The 15969-nt window shown below is 46.0% G+C and overlaps 1 protein-coding gene and 1 long non-coding RNA gene across 3 annotated transcripts in view; one reads left to right on the top strand and one right to left on the bottom strand.

The window, feature by feature from the left end:
- The window catches only part of LOC141726936 (uncharacterized), a 37915-nt gene extending 32171 nt beyond the window's left edge, over positions 1-5744 (bottom strand). The window contains exon 1 of the long non-coding RNA XR_012577894.1: positions 5063-5744. This is a non-coding gene — a long non-coding RNA (uncharacterized LOC141726936). The remainder of the gene's footprint in view (positions 1-5062) is intronic.
- The window catches only part of LOC141726935 (microtubule-associated protein 1B-like), a 150218-nt gene continuing 138963 nt past the window's right edge, over positions 4715-15969 (top strand). The window contains exon 1 of one of the 2 annotated variants that reach the window (XM_074532046.1): positions 4715-5132. In XM_074532046.1, the coding sequence (XP_074388147.1) occupies positions 4736-5132 (397 nt within the window). In that variant the 5' untranslated portion in view covers positions 4715-4735. The remainder of the gene's footprint in view (positions 5133-15969) is intronic. The other variant, XM_074532045.1, reaches the window with a different exon arrangement.

Genomic DNA, 15969 nt, shown 5'->3' with positions numbered 1-15969 from the left:
TAATCAGTGTGTATGATAAAAATTCTGCTTAACCAAAGCCCAGGGCACTTGATTAGAGGAAGGATCCTCTAAATGACCAGCATGCTGCAAAAAAGTATGCCTGTTTTCTAATACTCAGAACTGTGTTACAAAGTTTCTATACTACCAGTTTGATGTCACTATAACTAGAATACAGACTGTTAGGGCAGGGATCATATAGGACATGGCCACAGAGGAGTAGACCTTATTTCTAGGTAGACATCTATACCACCTCATGGAAACCGCCAGGCTCATGAAAGAAATACCAAATCATAGCTGGGCTCAGACAAATGGAATACCCATAGAGCAACACTGTTATCATTAATACCTTGCTGTTAATACTTTTGGAATTGCTACTAGTTCTTCTGCATCTATGCCATTGCATTTGTTCTATTATCAGTGTAAGCTCTAGTGAAGAATGAATATCACTGCTGTTTATGACCGTATCATCATGGATACCTGATGGCTGCAAAAATGCTTGTACACAGTCTAGAACCTTCAATGTGATGGTGTAGCCATGATATTTTCTGAAAAATCCTTTCCTTAGGATTTTTTCTCCCGAGAAGCTGAGAGGCCTCAGGAACAAAATGTAAACAATGGTTATCTGCTGTTGTGGAATGCAACAGGTGGATCTGTGATTGGTCTCATGTGGTTGTTTCTAATTAATGGCCAATCAAAGTCCAGCTGTCTGGACTGTCTCGGTCAGTCACAACATTTTATTATCATTCCTTTTCTATTCTTTGCTAGCCTTCTGATGAAATCCTTTCTTCTATTCTTTTAGTATAGTTTTAATATAATATATATATCATAAAATAATAAATCAAGCCTTCTGAAACATGGAGTCAGATCCTCATCTCTTCCCTCTTCCTGGGACCCCTGTGAACACCATCACATAATGGTAGCTCAGAAAAATAGTCTACATTGGATGCAACATCCAAACACATCACACCATATTACTCAGGGCTCTCAATGCTATATTTATGCAGAGGAACTATTCATATAAAAAATACTAGGTGCTATAGGCAGATACAACATTAATATTAACCAGAACCTACAACAACATTTCAATCTTTGCAAATTCCTCTAGGCAAATAAGACATGTTGTCCTGGGGTGACATTATGATGTTTGTATCATAATGTCACCCCAGGACACATGTTATTTCGAATTAGTCCAGTGTGCCCCGAAACAAAGTATATATTCTAAGAAACAGGACTGATGAATTGGTTCATCCAGGCAAGTACTCTGTTTCTGAGGAACAGGCAGAGCATTTGAGCAGTCAGTACTGGAAGGAGCTGTACACAGAGGAAGTGTCTTCTCAGTCAGGGACCAGAGGTTATCTTAAAAAAAACAGGCTGTAAAAATTTATATCCTTTCCCAGGGTGCAGTGAGATTTCTCCCACATAACTTTAGCCATACTGTTGCCTGGAATCACACAGAATCGCTAGGTTGGAAGAGACCTTCAAGATCATCGAGTCCAACCCATGCCCTAACACCTCTACTAGACCATGGCACTGAGTGCCACATCCAGTCTTTTTTTAAACACATCCAGGGATGGTGACTCTACCACCTCCCCAGGCAGACCATTCTAGTACTTTATCACCCTTTCTGTAAAAAACTTTTTCCTAATATCCAACCTATATTTCCCTTGGTGCAGCTTAAGACTGTGTCCTCTCATTCTGTCAGTTGCTGCCTGGAGAAAGAGACCAACCCCCACCTGACTACAGCTACCTTTCAGGAAGTTGTAGAGAGTGATAAGGTCACCTTTGAGTCTTCTTTTCTCCAGGCTAAACAACCCCAGCTCTCTCAGTCATTCCTCATAGGGCCTGTGTTCCAAGCTCCTCACCAGCCCCATTGCCCTCCTCTGGACACACCCAAGGGTCTCAACGTCCTTCCTAAACTGAGGGGCCCAGAACTGGACACAGTACTCAAGGTGTGGCCTCACCAGTGCCAAGTACAGGGGAAGAATGACCTCCTTGCTCCTGCTGGCCACACTGTTCCTGATACAGGCCAGGATGCTCTGGGCCTTCTTGGCCACCAGGGCACACTGCTGGCTCATGTTCAGCCGACTGTCGACCAGTACCCCCAGGTCCCTTTCTGCCTGGGCACTCTCCAGCCACACCGTCCCCAGCCTATAACATTGCAGGGGGTTATTGTAGCCAAAATGCATGACTCGGCACTTGGACTTATTAAACATCATCTTACTGGACTCTGCCCATCTATCCAACTGTTCCAGGTCTCTTTGCAGAGCCGTCCTACCTTCCAACAGATCAGCACACCATCCCAGCTTAGTGTCATCCGCAAATTTACTAATGGGCGACTCAATACCCTCATTCATGTTGTCAATAAAATTATTAAACAGAGCTAGCACCAGCACAGACCCCTGAGGGACACCACTGGTGACTGGTTGCCAGCTGGATGCCACACCATTCACCACCACTCTGTGGGCCCAGCCATCCAGCCAGTTCTTAACCCAGCAAAGAGTGCACCTGTCCAAGCCATGGGCTGCCAGCTTTTCCAGGAGTTTACTGTGGGAGACAGTGTCAAAGGCCCTGCTGAAGTCCAAATAGACAACATCAACAGCCTTTCCTGCATCCACCAGGCAGGTCACCTGGTCATAAAAGGAGACCAGGTTGGTCAAACATGACCTACCCCTCCTAAACCCATGCTGGCTGGGTCTGATACCCTGACAATCCTGTAAGTGTTGCATGGTGACACTCAATAGAAACTGTTCCATTACTGGGTACTGAGGTCAGGCTAACTGGCCTGTAATTATCAGGATCCTCCTTCCCAAACTTTTTGTGAATGGGCGTCACACTGGCCAGCTTCCAGTCATCTGGAACCTCACCAGTGAGCCAGGACTTGGTAAATGATGGAGAGTGGCTTCGCAAGCACATCTGCCAGCTCCCTCATCACCCTGGGATGGATCCCATCTGGGCCCATAGATTTATAAACATCCAAGTGGCTCAGCAGTTCTCTGACTGCCTCTTCCTGGATAACAGGGGGACCATTCTGCTCCCTGACACCATCTACCAACCCAGGAGGAGAGCTGTCCTGAGGACAACCCGTCTTCTAACTAAAGACTGAGGCAAAGAAGGCGTTAAGCACTTCCACCTTCTCATCTGCAGTTACTAAGTTCCCTCCTGCATCCAATAGAGAACAAAGTTTGGTCTTACCCTTCCTTTTACCATTGATATATTTGTAAAAACATTTTTTATTATCCTTTACAAAAGTTGCCAAATTAAGTTTGAACTGAGCTTTGGCCTCTCTAATTTTTTTCCTACATACCCTAGCAACCCTCTTAAAAACTTCCTGAGAAGTCAAATCAGAAGACAAACTTTCAAAAAATATTAAAAGTGGTAACATAAAGAGCAGTTCTTTAATGAAAGCTTTCAGGTGCACAAATTATAGCTATGCTTACCCACAGCATTGGATTTTCACAATTTTTATAAGTTTAACCAATTAGTCTATCTAGCAAGTATATTCAATAGGAGACCAGTTGTCCTGGTAACCCACCCTTGGATCTGCCCCACTGGAGTTGCTCCAAGGGGTTCTTAGCTCTATATCTTGTTATGTCTCTCAAATGCTGATGCAAAACAGGATGTCCTTGTAAGAAATTCTTTTCTTGAAAATAAGAGTAAATAGAATTTCAAGTGTGACATGTGACATGTGAGAAAGGGTAACTACTGTTCCAAAGTGTAAGAAAGTGCTAGAAACTATACAGCTATATATTAAAAACCTACAAAGCTACAAATATAAGAAAAAGCTAAAAATATTTAGGCATCAATATAAACAAGAGGCTTAGTGCAAATCAGTGCCTGGCATCTGTCAGTAAAGTGAGAGGAACATCTTAGAAAGGCTGATTTATCTCAGACTGCTCTATCCCATTATAGAAGGGGATAAAAAACTTTTAGGAGGTGATTGAATTTCTCTTCAGTGAGTTTCTGTGTATTGGGGAGCAGATGTCTAACTTTTTCATGGTAATCAAGAGGAACCAAGCTTTTGTTTTGGTAATTGTAGATGTTTTCACTGGAATTGCTTGAGCCCAGTCAAAATTAGTTACACAAAGCCCTTTGAACTTCTGGAGCCTTCAGAGTATGGGTATAAGCATCTTGTCCAGAAACACTGCTTTTCTGGCATAAGTCATATATCTGTATCTATACCTGAATGTGCAGAAAACCTATGTTTTTAGTATCTTATTAAGTGAACTGCTTTAAAACAAAACAAAAAAGTTAACAAAAATATTTAGATTGCCAGTAGGGAGGGAGGGAAATACGACTAAAATTTTGCTGCACTGCCACAAGAACGATTCAGGAGACTGAACTCTTGGCCTTGCACAATGGAGCTTTTTTCATCTAGCATCAGGGTTGCAGCTGGAGCCTCGGCACGGCCATGATGCTTCAAGGCTGAGATCCTGGGAGAGCCTCGGGGAGTGGGAGATGGCCAAGACAGCAATAAGGGTCTAGTAAGACAGGGTAAGACAGCAGGAGGGCAAAGGAGAAGGTTGTATATGTGAGGGACGACAGACCTTCGCCGGCCAGGAGAACACAAGCGGAGGGCTCACGTGGAAGGTCGGGGTACACCTCAAGACCACCCTTGCGGCGGCACCTCGGGAAATTGTTCTCCCCCCTGCGTTCTTCCTGCTTCCGGGGGCCGCCGCCGGGAGCATTTGCCACAGATGACATCAGCTGTGCATGCTGGAAAAGTGGCTGTCAGGGGATGCGCCAGCTCCCTCCCCGCCCCCCCGCCCCTTTTCCTGCTCCTTCTCCTCCTCCTCGCCAGGTCCCTGCCCTGTACCGTCTCCATATAAAAGCGCCGCCGCCTCCCCATCCACCCTCACTCCCTACCTTCTGCGGAGCAGCCGCGGAGCGACCTTTCTCCCCCCAGCACTCTGAGCACTCCGGAGCCGCGGGGCGGAGGAGTGAGGCGCCGGCGATGGCCACCGTGGTGGTGGTAGAAATGGATTCAGAAGCCTCCTGTAGCATCCCAAACCCCACCTCCCTCTCGCCCAGCCTTTCGCACCGCTTCCTGGACAGAAAATTTTACCTGCTGGTGGTTATTGGCGAGCTGGTGACCGAAGAGCATCTGGGGCGGGCTATTGCCAACATCGAGCGAGGTGAGACGCAGAAAGCGGCGGAGCCCCCACCCCGCAAACGCCTTCCCCTCAGAGGGCAGGCAGTCACTTTCTTCCCCTTCCGCGCGGGGCCAGCAGGGGCGCTGACCAGGTTGGGCCGGCGGGGTGGGGGTGCCTGGACGCTCTTGCTTATGATCGGAGCGACACATGCAGAGCACAGACACATAAGCTGCGAAGTCTAGGTCTCTGGTTTCTTCTTTTTATTGCACGAGGGACCCATCTGCGCGCACGCCCCTCCCGTCCTACCGGACTGGGAACCTCTCCGTCGGGTGCGAGCGCCGGGAAGCCGCCCGCGGCGGTCAGCGACTGAGGGCCGGTCCCCGTGCGGCGTCTGCAGGCGGCGGCGGCGGCTCCCTGCTACCGCCCGCACAAAGATCCGCAGTCGGCTCGACGTATACTGCGCCCCACTGTTCATCCCCAGGAGCGTCTAGCGAGCAGCGGTCAAAGGTGGCAAGCCTCCTCCTCACCACTGTTGGAGTGGAGTGGCTGCGGCAGTGATCTAGCGCAGCCGAGACCTTCTGCCGGGAGACAGTGGCGGGTGGGCGCGGCGCAGTCCGCACTGCGGTCCCTATGGCAGCCGGGAGCTGACAAAGGGCGTCCGCGCCTCCAAAAAAAAACCGGGGCTGGAACTGGGGCGGTTGGGCTGCGGGGCGACCGTTTGGCGTTTCCCTCGGTTCCTCAGCAAACCCTTGTTCCCCACCGCGAAACCAAATCAGCGGGATCCAGAGCGTTTTCCTTCTCAGTGACAAAGATCCCTGAGCAGGAATGCGACTGTGCCTATTGTGTCTAACTTTCGGCTACGAGACTTTTCTCCTGGCTGGAGAATTTTTCAGGACCTAGCCTCTATATGCACATAGATATTTCAAAACCCAAAAAGATACGGGTAATAAGGCTAATACCTGAGTGATCAGCCGCATTATTGTCCAGCTACAGGATGCTATGATTCACTGTTTATTTGTCCTTAAGACAGCAATACAGGAAGGTATCGCTAGTGAAACAACAATATTATAACTTCTCAATGTGGTTTCTGATACAATAAATTATAGTGTACATGGAGAGGGGAACAGAGCCCTGTTGCTGTAATAGTGGCATGAAGCACAAAGAAAATTATTGCTGGGCTCTGTAGTTTGTTAAATTCAATTGATAAATGATTTTGTAACATATTTTTGTTCTGGGCTGGTGAAAACAGAAATATCAGAATCCTGTCATTGTTAGGAGAGATCTTGGAAAGGGGAATTGGTAGCAGCCTTGTCTTATAGGTGTGGTTCAGCAGTCCAGCTAGGACTTGATTTGTCTCTAATGTTTTCTCAACTATTGTTACTTTAGTTGGCAATTTCTCTCGATTCTTTTTTCATAACTGTTTGTGGTAAAAGGCTCTCTCATCACTGCTAACCAGCTTCACTGTGACCTGTGTATGTTTATTGCTACCATTGTCTCCTAGGGACAACTACTGAGTCAGATGCTTTGTCATTCAGAGCCTCTTCAGCACTGCACTTGTCTAATGCTATCTTAAGTTTTGGTTGTGCCAGAAGCATATCGACTACATTTATTTACATTTTTGTCCACTTGCTCTATACATTTTAATACTTATGCCCTCAAAACATTTGATGTCATTCTTCTCTGAAAAAATGCTCTTCAGTTTCTTCATTACACTCTTCTATTAGTCTCTTCTATTGTACAGTTGCTGCCACATAGCTCTGTTGCCTCTGTCTACCTCTTGCCACCTGCAGTTTTAGATCTTCAGAAGGAATGCTTTTGCCTTTTTATTAATCATTTTAGGTTAGAAGTCACCTCACGGTTCCTGGTGTCAGACAGTCTGATTGAAATTTGGCCTGCCAGGAAAAAACCTTGATCAAATTTTGAGGTGCATTGTTCTGGATGAGTATACTAGGAGTCTGAAGCTCTGTGTGAAGCAAATATGATCTTGGATAATCTCTTTCTTATGGAAAAATATGCTGTAGTCTGGAAAAAATTGCTTCTTTCAACCTTTATTCTCAACATAGCCTTAGGGTTCTTGATAACTCTGCCTCACTGTCTTCTCTGGTGCGTCTCCTAAGTACCATCACTGAAAAGTGTGTATTCATGCACTGAACTACAGTACATGTCAAAGAAAACATCTGCTGATAACACATCAGTGGTGTGATACCATGCAACCTGGTGGAATGCACAGTAATTTCTCAACATGTCACGAAGAGGGAATAGTATGGTGAGCTGAATTTCCAGTAATTACACTTAGGATGTCACTTTGTTAAAGGGGGCAATCTTCCAACCCATTGTCCACCAAAAAAAGGAGGGAGCAAAGACAAAGCTTCAAGATTTTTCCACTCGTTTGGCAGATGTCATTGGGTGTGCCCTGTCTGCTAAGTCCTGTGTCTAAAGGCTTTGCACTTCTAAGCCTGCAGAAATAGCTCCAGTTCAGTCATACTTCCAGTAGTTACTTCCATGCTTTTAATGATATACATCATTGGATTGATCTTGTATTTTAGTTCCAGAATTGCCTCTGTTCTACCCAAACCTGATTTGGTATATAATACATACTACATTATAATATATGTCCAGATTTTTTGCATCTAGAATGCTGAATCATACAGCTGCAGATTTGGGATATTATATTGTCATGAGTTGGCGCTGGCACAGTGCCAGTGCACCCATGAAAATATATTTTTCTCAAATGGCTGCTGTGAGATACAACCAGAAACAGAGCAGAGCAGGCTCAAGCTCAGAAATAAATTTAAAAAACTTTATTACCCTATACTATAATAAAAGTAACACAGAATTCAAAATTAAAACCTTCCAAAACATTCCTCCTCCCCCCACCCAATTTCCACCAAAGCACAGTGAGACAAAATTTTGGATTCTCAGTCAAGTTGCCACTTTTCAGATAATCAATTCTCAGTTCATCAAGGGAGCGAGGAATCTTTCTTGTACCATAGTGGAAACACAGTTGAAACCTTTTATGTTTCCATGGCACTACCCAGAGAAAATCTGCCATCGTGACATCCTCCTTCCATGCACAGTGCTCTCACCACTGTCCATGGACCAAAATTGCTTATAGGATTCCTTTTAAGGATGCTTTGCCAAGTACCAAAAAAAACCAATTGCTCATTTTGGGACAACAGTCCCCCCCCCCCCCCCCCCCATTTTCACCTCCCCTGGGGCCAAGGGTCTTGAGAACAGAGATCTTCTTCCCTGAAGACAGAGGGCACCACCACACCTTCCTCATCTTTCTCTGTTCACTTCACTCCTGCACTGGCAGTCACTGCAGCAGGTCACTCTCACTCCTGCACTAGCAATCACTACAGCAGGTCACTTTCTTGGCTCAAGCCATTGCATCCCCCTAAATGCACACTCTGTGTGTCACGATCTGTCCTCACTAATGGGTTTCGTGATGGTTCGTGGATTGATCTCAGGGTGCAAAAAACCGACACGGCACAGGGGATTTGCAGTAATAATCAAAACAAATATACCTTTATTGAATGACCAATGATCACAGCAACATGCGATAGAGGGATTAAGGGAGAGAAAAAGATAGAGAAAGAAAGAGAAAAGAGAGAGAGGGGGATATAGCTACCAAACATAAAGATGAAGTCCTTTGGTCCAGTCCAGTCGAGGATACGCCTGTTACGTTGGGGAGATCTCAAAATCTCTAGCTAACTCAGAGGTTTTTATTATGATAATTCTACTGAAAATTGTGAGGGGGGAGAGGGGGAAACAGATACAATAAGGAATAGATGTAACATGTAGTCTATGTTCTCAGCAGTAAACGAGAGCCATTGTTTTTGTGGTCCAGTGGTCACATCCTGCAGGCAAACATCTCACTTTGGTCAGCTTGCCTCCTCCACACACCTCCCCTGGGTTGGGGGTTTCAGTCCCAGTCCTTGGAAGGAGGAGAGGGGCCTTTTCACATAGGGGTTTCATGTCTCAGTTCTTGATGGAGAGGCTTCTTACATCTCAGTCTGTCACAGTGGTTGTAAAACAGGTGAGGGTCTTCTGTGGGAGGCCACCTGAAACTCAAGAGAAGTCCAGCCAGGCCAAGAGGTGGGACAGCTTCCAAGGCTATTGTTGCAAAAATGGCATGGTGCCCCTTCTTCTTCTCATTGGGCTCAGTGTAGCATACAGAAAACAACACCTGTAAAAACAATAGCTTAGCAATGCTCTCAGGTCTCAGGCACATGACTCTCCCCCTACAGGATCAGCAGACATTAGGGGTTTTGTTTTTTCAGTGGTCTCCCCAATGATGATTGTGAGGCAGATGAGGGCAATTTCGGACAGACTCTCACACTGTGTTACAGGAAAATTGGTTCAGTCTATGGCTATACAAGAAAAAGTCCAGCCAAAGGCCAGTCCATCATCTCTTCCCACCTAGGATTCTTTCCCATCTTCTTCTGACATCTCAGGTCCCAGGCTGCCTCTCTTTTTCAGATCAAGGAGGATTTGTGTTTCGCAAAGTTTTCTTTGTCCAAGAAAGGGTTAAAGTCTCGGGCTCTGCTGCCCTCAGGATGGCTGAAATCTCACAGCAGCTTGTCCAGGACTCCCACAGCTGGGCACCTTCCCCCCTTTCTCTTTCCCCTCTGCTTTCATGCTGCCAGCACATGATATCAAATTTCAAGGTGGCATAGGCTCTCTCTCTCTTGGGGGGGGTGGGCTGCCCGGGACATCTCAGTGTTTCTCCAGCCCTCCATCCTGCAGACACTGGCCCGGTTCCATTCCCTTCACCCCCCTTCTCTGTCCAGGGCTCCTGGCCTACCTCAGCCTAGGCTGCATGGCTTCCCCTCCCCTGCCCAGCAACAGGCTGGGCGGGGGAGGTCTGAACTCTTCACTGACCGGAACAAAAGAGAGTTCCTCTGGGAGTTGTCTGCTTTTAACCCCCTGTGTTCTTAGAGGCGTGTCCATGTCTTCAGTGGTTACACCAGGTGTCAATATCCAAATCTGACCACTGATTAGTTTGGCTATGACTTCCTGAGAAAACTCACTTCCTTGTCAACCTATGACATCTATTCAAATCTCACCTTCAGCTTCTAGCACTATTGGGTGCATGGTATAGCTAGGCTTTTTCTTTTTGGACATTTTGGAAATTACCTGACTCATTAGTCCATGTCTAATCAGAATCTTATCCCTACTGTAAATTAGGATTAATAACAAAAGCAGCTAGGGATGGATGGTAGACAGATCCTATAATCAGTAGCATTAAGTGGTTTGACCTTATCTGGATGCCAAGTGTCCATCTAAGCCATTCTATCACTCCTCTCCTCAAGAGGACTGGTTTTGTAGATGAGCGACTCCCATCCGGGGAATAACATGCTGTGACTCCAATGATTCTAGAAGGCTGAGCAATTGCTTTATTAAGCTATACTATATTACATTAATACTCTATTATATCTATACTAAAGAGATACTAAAGAAAAACCCGTGACTCTCTCCAAGTCACGACACAGCTTTGACCTAATTGGCCAATCAATCCAAACAACCATCACCGATGTCCAATTAACAAATCACTCTCAGTAAACACTCTCCATAACACATTCCACATGTGCCGAACAACAGGAGCAGCAAGTAGAGATAAGAATTGTTTTCTCTTCTTCTCTGAGCTTTCTCACTGCCTTCTGCAGAAAAAATCCTGGGAGCGAGAATTATGTCTCTCTCTGTTCAGAGAATGTGAATACCACAGACAGGGAAGTAAAAATATAATGAAAGGCTTGTGGGTTGAGATAAGGACAGGGAGAGATCACTCACTAATTAGTCACAGGCAAAACAGACCTGACTTGGGGAAATAAATTGAATTTATTACAAATCAAATCAGAGTAGGATAATGAGAAGTAAACCCAATTCTTAAAAAACCACCTTCCCCTCATGTTGCAGCCTGAATGGCTGCTAGTAAAGTCCAAGGTAAAGAAGCAAAAAGGGCCTTTGCATAATATTCACAGATGTTTAATTCAGCCGCACGGTGAGATCTTCAGGTCCCAGACACCCACACACCCAGAGGGTCCAGCTCTCTCCCTCCAGGGGCCCCTGGGGCTGACCTTGGTCTCCAGGCAGTACAAAGGTAAGGCCCAATCAGGGAAAAGGGAGGGAGTGACTCAGGAACACCTATGTTCAGGCATAGGAACAGGGGAAGGAGCCAATGGGGTGTAACTTAGGAGAAGCCCCTCCGGGGCCTCCACACCCTCACCCCTCCCTTCTTCCTGGGTTTTAACTTTATGCCCGATTTTCTACCTCCTTCTCACCAGTGGCACAAATGGATGGGGAATGGTTGTTTCTGCCACTCCCTCCTCAGGGGGAGGACTCCTTCACTTGCTCCAGCATGGGCATCTCTCTCCATGGGTGCACAGGTTCTACCAGGAGCCTGCTCCAGCACTGTCTTCCCATGGAGTCACAGCCTCCTTCAGGGCACATCCACCTGCTCTGGTGTGGGGTTGTCCAAAGGCTGCATGTGGATATCTGCTCCACTCTTAACCTCCATGGGCTGCAGGGGGACAGCTGCTTCACCATGATCTACACCAGAAGCTGCAGGGGAATCTCTGCTCTGGTGGCTACAGCACCTCCTTCACTAACCTTGGTGCCTGCATAATTATTTCTCTCACATATTTTCACTCCTTTACAGCTGCAATTTGCTTCTGCTCAGTAACTTTCCCCCCCCTTCTTATATATGCTATCACAGAGGTATTATTACTGTCACTGATTGGGTTGGACTTTGTTCATCTTGGAGCCAACTGGTGTTTGCTTCACTGGACATAGGAAAGGCTTCTGACAGTTTCTTGGAGAAGCCATCCTGTAGCTCCCCCACTACCAAGACCTTGACATGCAAACCCATGTTACGAACTAGTTTAACACAGAAGACCAAAGGAAACTAAGCCTCTGTGAATAAAACAGATCGGACCCAGAAAGGTTTGAAATATGCACAAAAAACATTATTAAAACCAAATGAGTTTAGATGTTGGTGCTAAAAAATGGATATATGTTATTTAATAGTAAAAGAGGCAAAGAGAAAGAAAGATAAAAGAAAGAAAGAAAGAAAGAAAGAAAGAAAGAAAGAAAGAAAGAAAGAAAGAAAGAAAGAAAGAAAGAAAGAAAGAAATAGAAAAAGAAGTGTGTGTGGAGGCTAGGGGGACAGGGAGAGGGTGATGGGGTTAGGTAGAAACATCACCCATCCAAGGGGTCCCAATGACGTCCTAATGCTTCCCTCCATCTGGTCTTCTTGGTGGTGAGGGTCCCCTGCCGCCGTGCTGTGCCACACCATGCCACGCCGAAAAGTATAAAATCCAGTGGATTAATAAATGTTTGGGCCAGGTGGGAATGCCCAGGTCCCTCCCTTGCAGGGGGCCAGTTTGACACTGTCCCCCTGCAACACTGTGAATCTGTTGCATCATATTGCAGTGCTCTGGTGCAGGGTCTGGGGACCCCTTTTGGGGGGGGCTTTCATGGGGCATGACACCCCTCTGCTGTGGATAAGCTTTTCCCAGGGTAAAGGGGCCCCTGCAGCTGGGCTCCTCTGCACAGTGGAGGATGGCCATTCCCTGCCTCTGACCAGAGGCTTTTTCACCAGAAACCCAAAGTCTCTCTTCCCCCCCTCCCCTTTGGTGTGAGGGTCTGTTCGAGCCTTGCAGCTGATAGCCCTGGGGCTATGGTCTCCACCCCAAAGGTGCTAAGCTTGATCCCTCTGTGAATGTATTTCTTCTCTCCCCTGTCCTGGGGTGACGTTATGATGCCTGTATCCCCATTCATATGTTCTGTGCCTTTAAGACCGGCTCTGAAGAGTGAAAGTTTTGTTTGGGTTTCTCTTATCAGGGACACAGAGACGGGCAGTACATAGGGCTGTTTTCGCTTCTTGCTTTCGGCTTGCTGCTTTGCTTGCTCTCTTTTCTGCTCTCACTTCTGCTCTGCTTTGGCCTCTGCTTATTAGCTAGCTCTAGCTAAACAGTCCAAATTCTTCCCTGGACTGTTTCTCTTCTCCTTTTCTTCGACCATCTCGAACCTGCTCCAGACTGGGACCTGAGAACACCGAGGGTTCGCACCATTTGGCTGCAGCAGCTGCACCAGCGCTGGAGGGACTGAGAACAGAGCAACCACCCCCGAAAGAGACTTGCTGATTTTGTCATCTTTCTCAGAGCGGTGTCATCTGGTATTGTTAATTTTGTGTGCTGGGGGGTGCTGAGCCAGTCAAATAAACAGGTTCTTTCCACTTCTCTCCGAGGAATTCTTCCCAAACCAGTTGGGGGGAGGGGCCGTGTGGGTTTGCTTTCTGGAGGGGCCCTCCTTTGCAGATTATTTAACAAATTTTCCCTAAACCAGGACACCCCATACCTGAATTTATATTATCTCCATCAGGGAGCAGTCCAGCGCCTCAGTCAGAAGGCCTATTCAGGGTATGGTAGTCTTCTCTGCAGCTTTTGTACAGTTTTTTTATAATAGGCAAAGGTCCTTCATGAAGATGCTTAAGCCATAAATCATAACATTCAGTCTCCCAATAACCCAATAAACAGCATTGTTGAATCATAGTGCATATTGCTTAATTGGTCTCTAGAAAGCTTCGTAGCCTCTCCACGCAAGCCTGCTGCCAAAGGCCAGTGAGCTATCTTGTAGTTTCTTGAAGTTCAGCACCTTGTTGGGAGAAAAGGGTTAAAAGTAGAAGAATGATAAGGAGATGGTACATTCTCTTAAGTCACCTTGCAGCTAGGAACATCAAGGCCTGGAGAATAAGTGTTGCAAACCCCAAATATTATGCCTACTGCTGTTTATCCTCTCTGTAGTAATAACATAGGTGTCTGGAGAGATTTGGAGGCACTCTCATAGACACTCTTGAGCTTCCTGTTTTAGGAGAGGGATCAATGCTCAGAGATCATAAAAAGCACATGCACGGGCCCTTGATAAATTGGTGCAAGCAGCAGGCCTGCCACCTGTCAAAATGGACTGAGCCTAATGGGGTCTGCATTCCCACTTGTGTGTCTCTACCTGGATGTTCCTTCAGGATCCTCCAGTTAGCCAGTTAATTAAATAAATTTACTCTTTGCATTTCAGCCACGGTTTTGTGGTTGTTCTTCTGGCCACCTGCCTGTGTTGATTCACACAAACTTCAATGTACTTCAGCTTTGTGATCAGTGTCAGTTTTCTAGTCATAGTTTTCATATGTGCTTTATGTGTGTGGTATTATATCATCATTACTGTCTTGCTCTCAGAAATTTCCAAGACCTGGAAAAAGTTAAAGCCTGCTGGACTGTATTTGTCTGACAAGACTACACTCCAAAAATGCACCATATGGCCAAGAGATTTTTGAGAAATGAAGATAAGGAGACTGTTGGAGAATTTTGCTCAGACATGGCTTGAAGGAAAAAAAGGCCATGAAAATATACAGCTGATGGAAAAGTAAAAGGCAGCTGTAAGCAGCAAATTCTCAGGCCTGTTCCTGTAAACAACAAAATTCTCAGGCACGTTTCTGTAAACAGCAAGAGTTCTCAGATTTGTCTTTTAATAACAAGTAAATATCTTGTCCTTGGATAGTATGAGAAAGCAAAGTGACAAACATGGAGGCCTTGAGAACCGTTCATAACAGGATGAGAAAAACAAGTCTTGGTCTCAATAACAAACCACAGGTATTGAAAACAAAACGAGGGGTTGGTGTGTAATCTGTAACCAATGATGAGCTCGGGTTTTGCAATATGTATGAACTTAATTAACACGGTTATAAAATGTGCATGTTAGATCAATAAATCGGAGTTCAATGCTGATCAAAGGATGGGTCGTCTCCCTTTGCTTCTACAGGAGACTTACAGAAGACTCTCACTGCTTGTGCTTGTGTCCTGGGGTGACGTTATGATGCTTGTATATCCCCATTCATCTGTTCTGTGCCTTTAAGACCAGCTCTGAAGAGTGGAAGTTTTGTTTGGGTTTTTCTTATCAGGGAAATAGAGACAAGTGGTACATAAGGCTGTTTTTTCACTTTCAGCTTCAGCTTGCTGCTTTTGCTTGCTCTCTTTTTCTGCTCTTGCTTCTGCTCTGCTTTCTGCCTCTGCTTATTAGCTAGTTCTAGCTAAACAGTCCACATTGCTTCCTGGACTGTTTCTCCTCTCCTGTTTCTGTGACCATCTCGAACCTGCTCTGGACTGGGACCCAGGAACACCGAAGGTTCGTCTGCAGCAGCTGGCCCAGCGCCGGAGGGACTGAGAACAGAGCAACCACCCCTCTAAAGAGACTTTCTGATTTTGCCATCTTTCTCAAAGTGGTGTCATCGGGTATTGTTCATTTTGTGTGCTGGGGGGTGCTGGGCCAGTCAAATAAACAGGTTCTTTCCACCTCTCTCCGAGGAATTTTTTCCCGAACCGGTTGGGGGGAGGGGCCGTGTGGATTTCGCTTTCTGGAGGGGCCCTCCTTTGCAGATTCTTTAACAAATTTGCCCTAAACCAGGACAACTTGTGAACAATGATGCATAAATTCAGGAAGTGGAGGTGGCCAGTTATAGTTCAGTTATTTTTCTCTTGAGTGGTTATGAAACACACAGGCGATACTTTATTTCCAAAGTTATTTCGTTTCAAATGGCAGCTGCTTAATAGCTGGTAGCATATCACAGTAAGAAGCATGGTCCTTCCTTGACTGGGATGCTGACAAGGAAAAGCCCTGGATGAATTACCCTTGAAGAGGCTTCAGGCTCTTGAAATGCAAAGGTTTACCTACACGGAGCTGGTTTCTCTGCTCTTCCCCCTCTTTCTCCTTCTCTACCTTCAGCCCTTACAACAGAGTTTCTGGCAGTGCAAGACTTGATATTTCTGCTGCCTTGAAAGAGAATATATTGCATGAGAAGCAGTGTTGACAATAAAGTCTGCATCCT

This window comes from Zonotrichia albicollis, chromosome W (assembly GCF_047830755.1).
Source record: "Zonotrichia albicollis isolate bZonAlb1 chromosome W, bZonAlb1.hap1, whole genome shotgun sequence".
In the NCBI taxonomy this organism is placed as follows: domain Eukaryota; kingdom Metazoa; phylum Chordata; class Aves; order Passeriformes; family Passerellidae; genus Zonotrichia; species Zonotrichia albicollis.
This window is presented reverse-complemented; position numbering and strand designations above follow the sequence as displayed.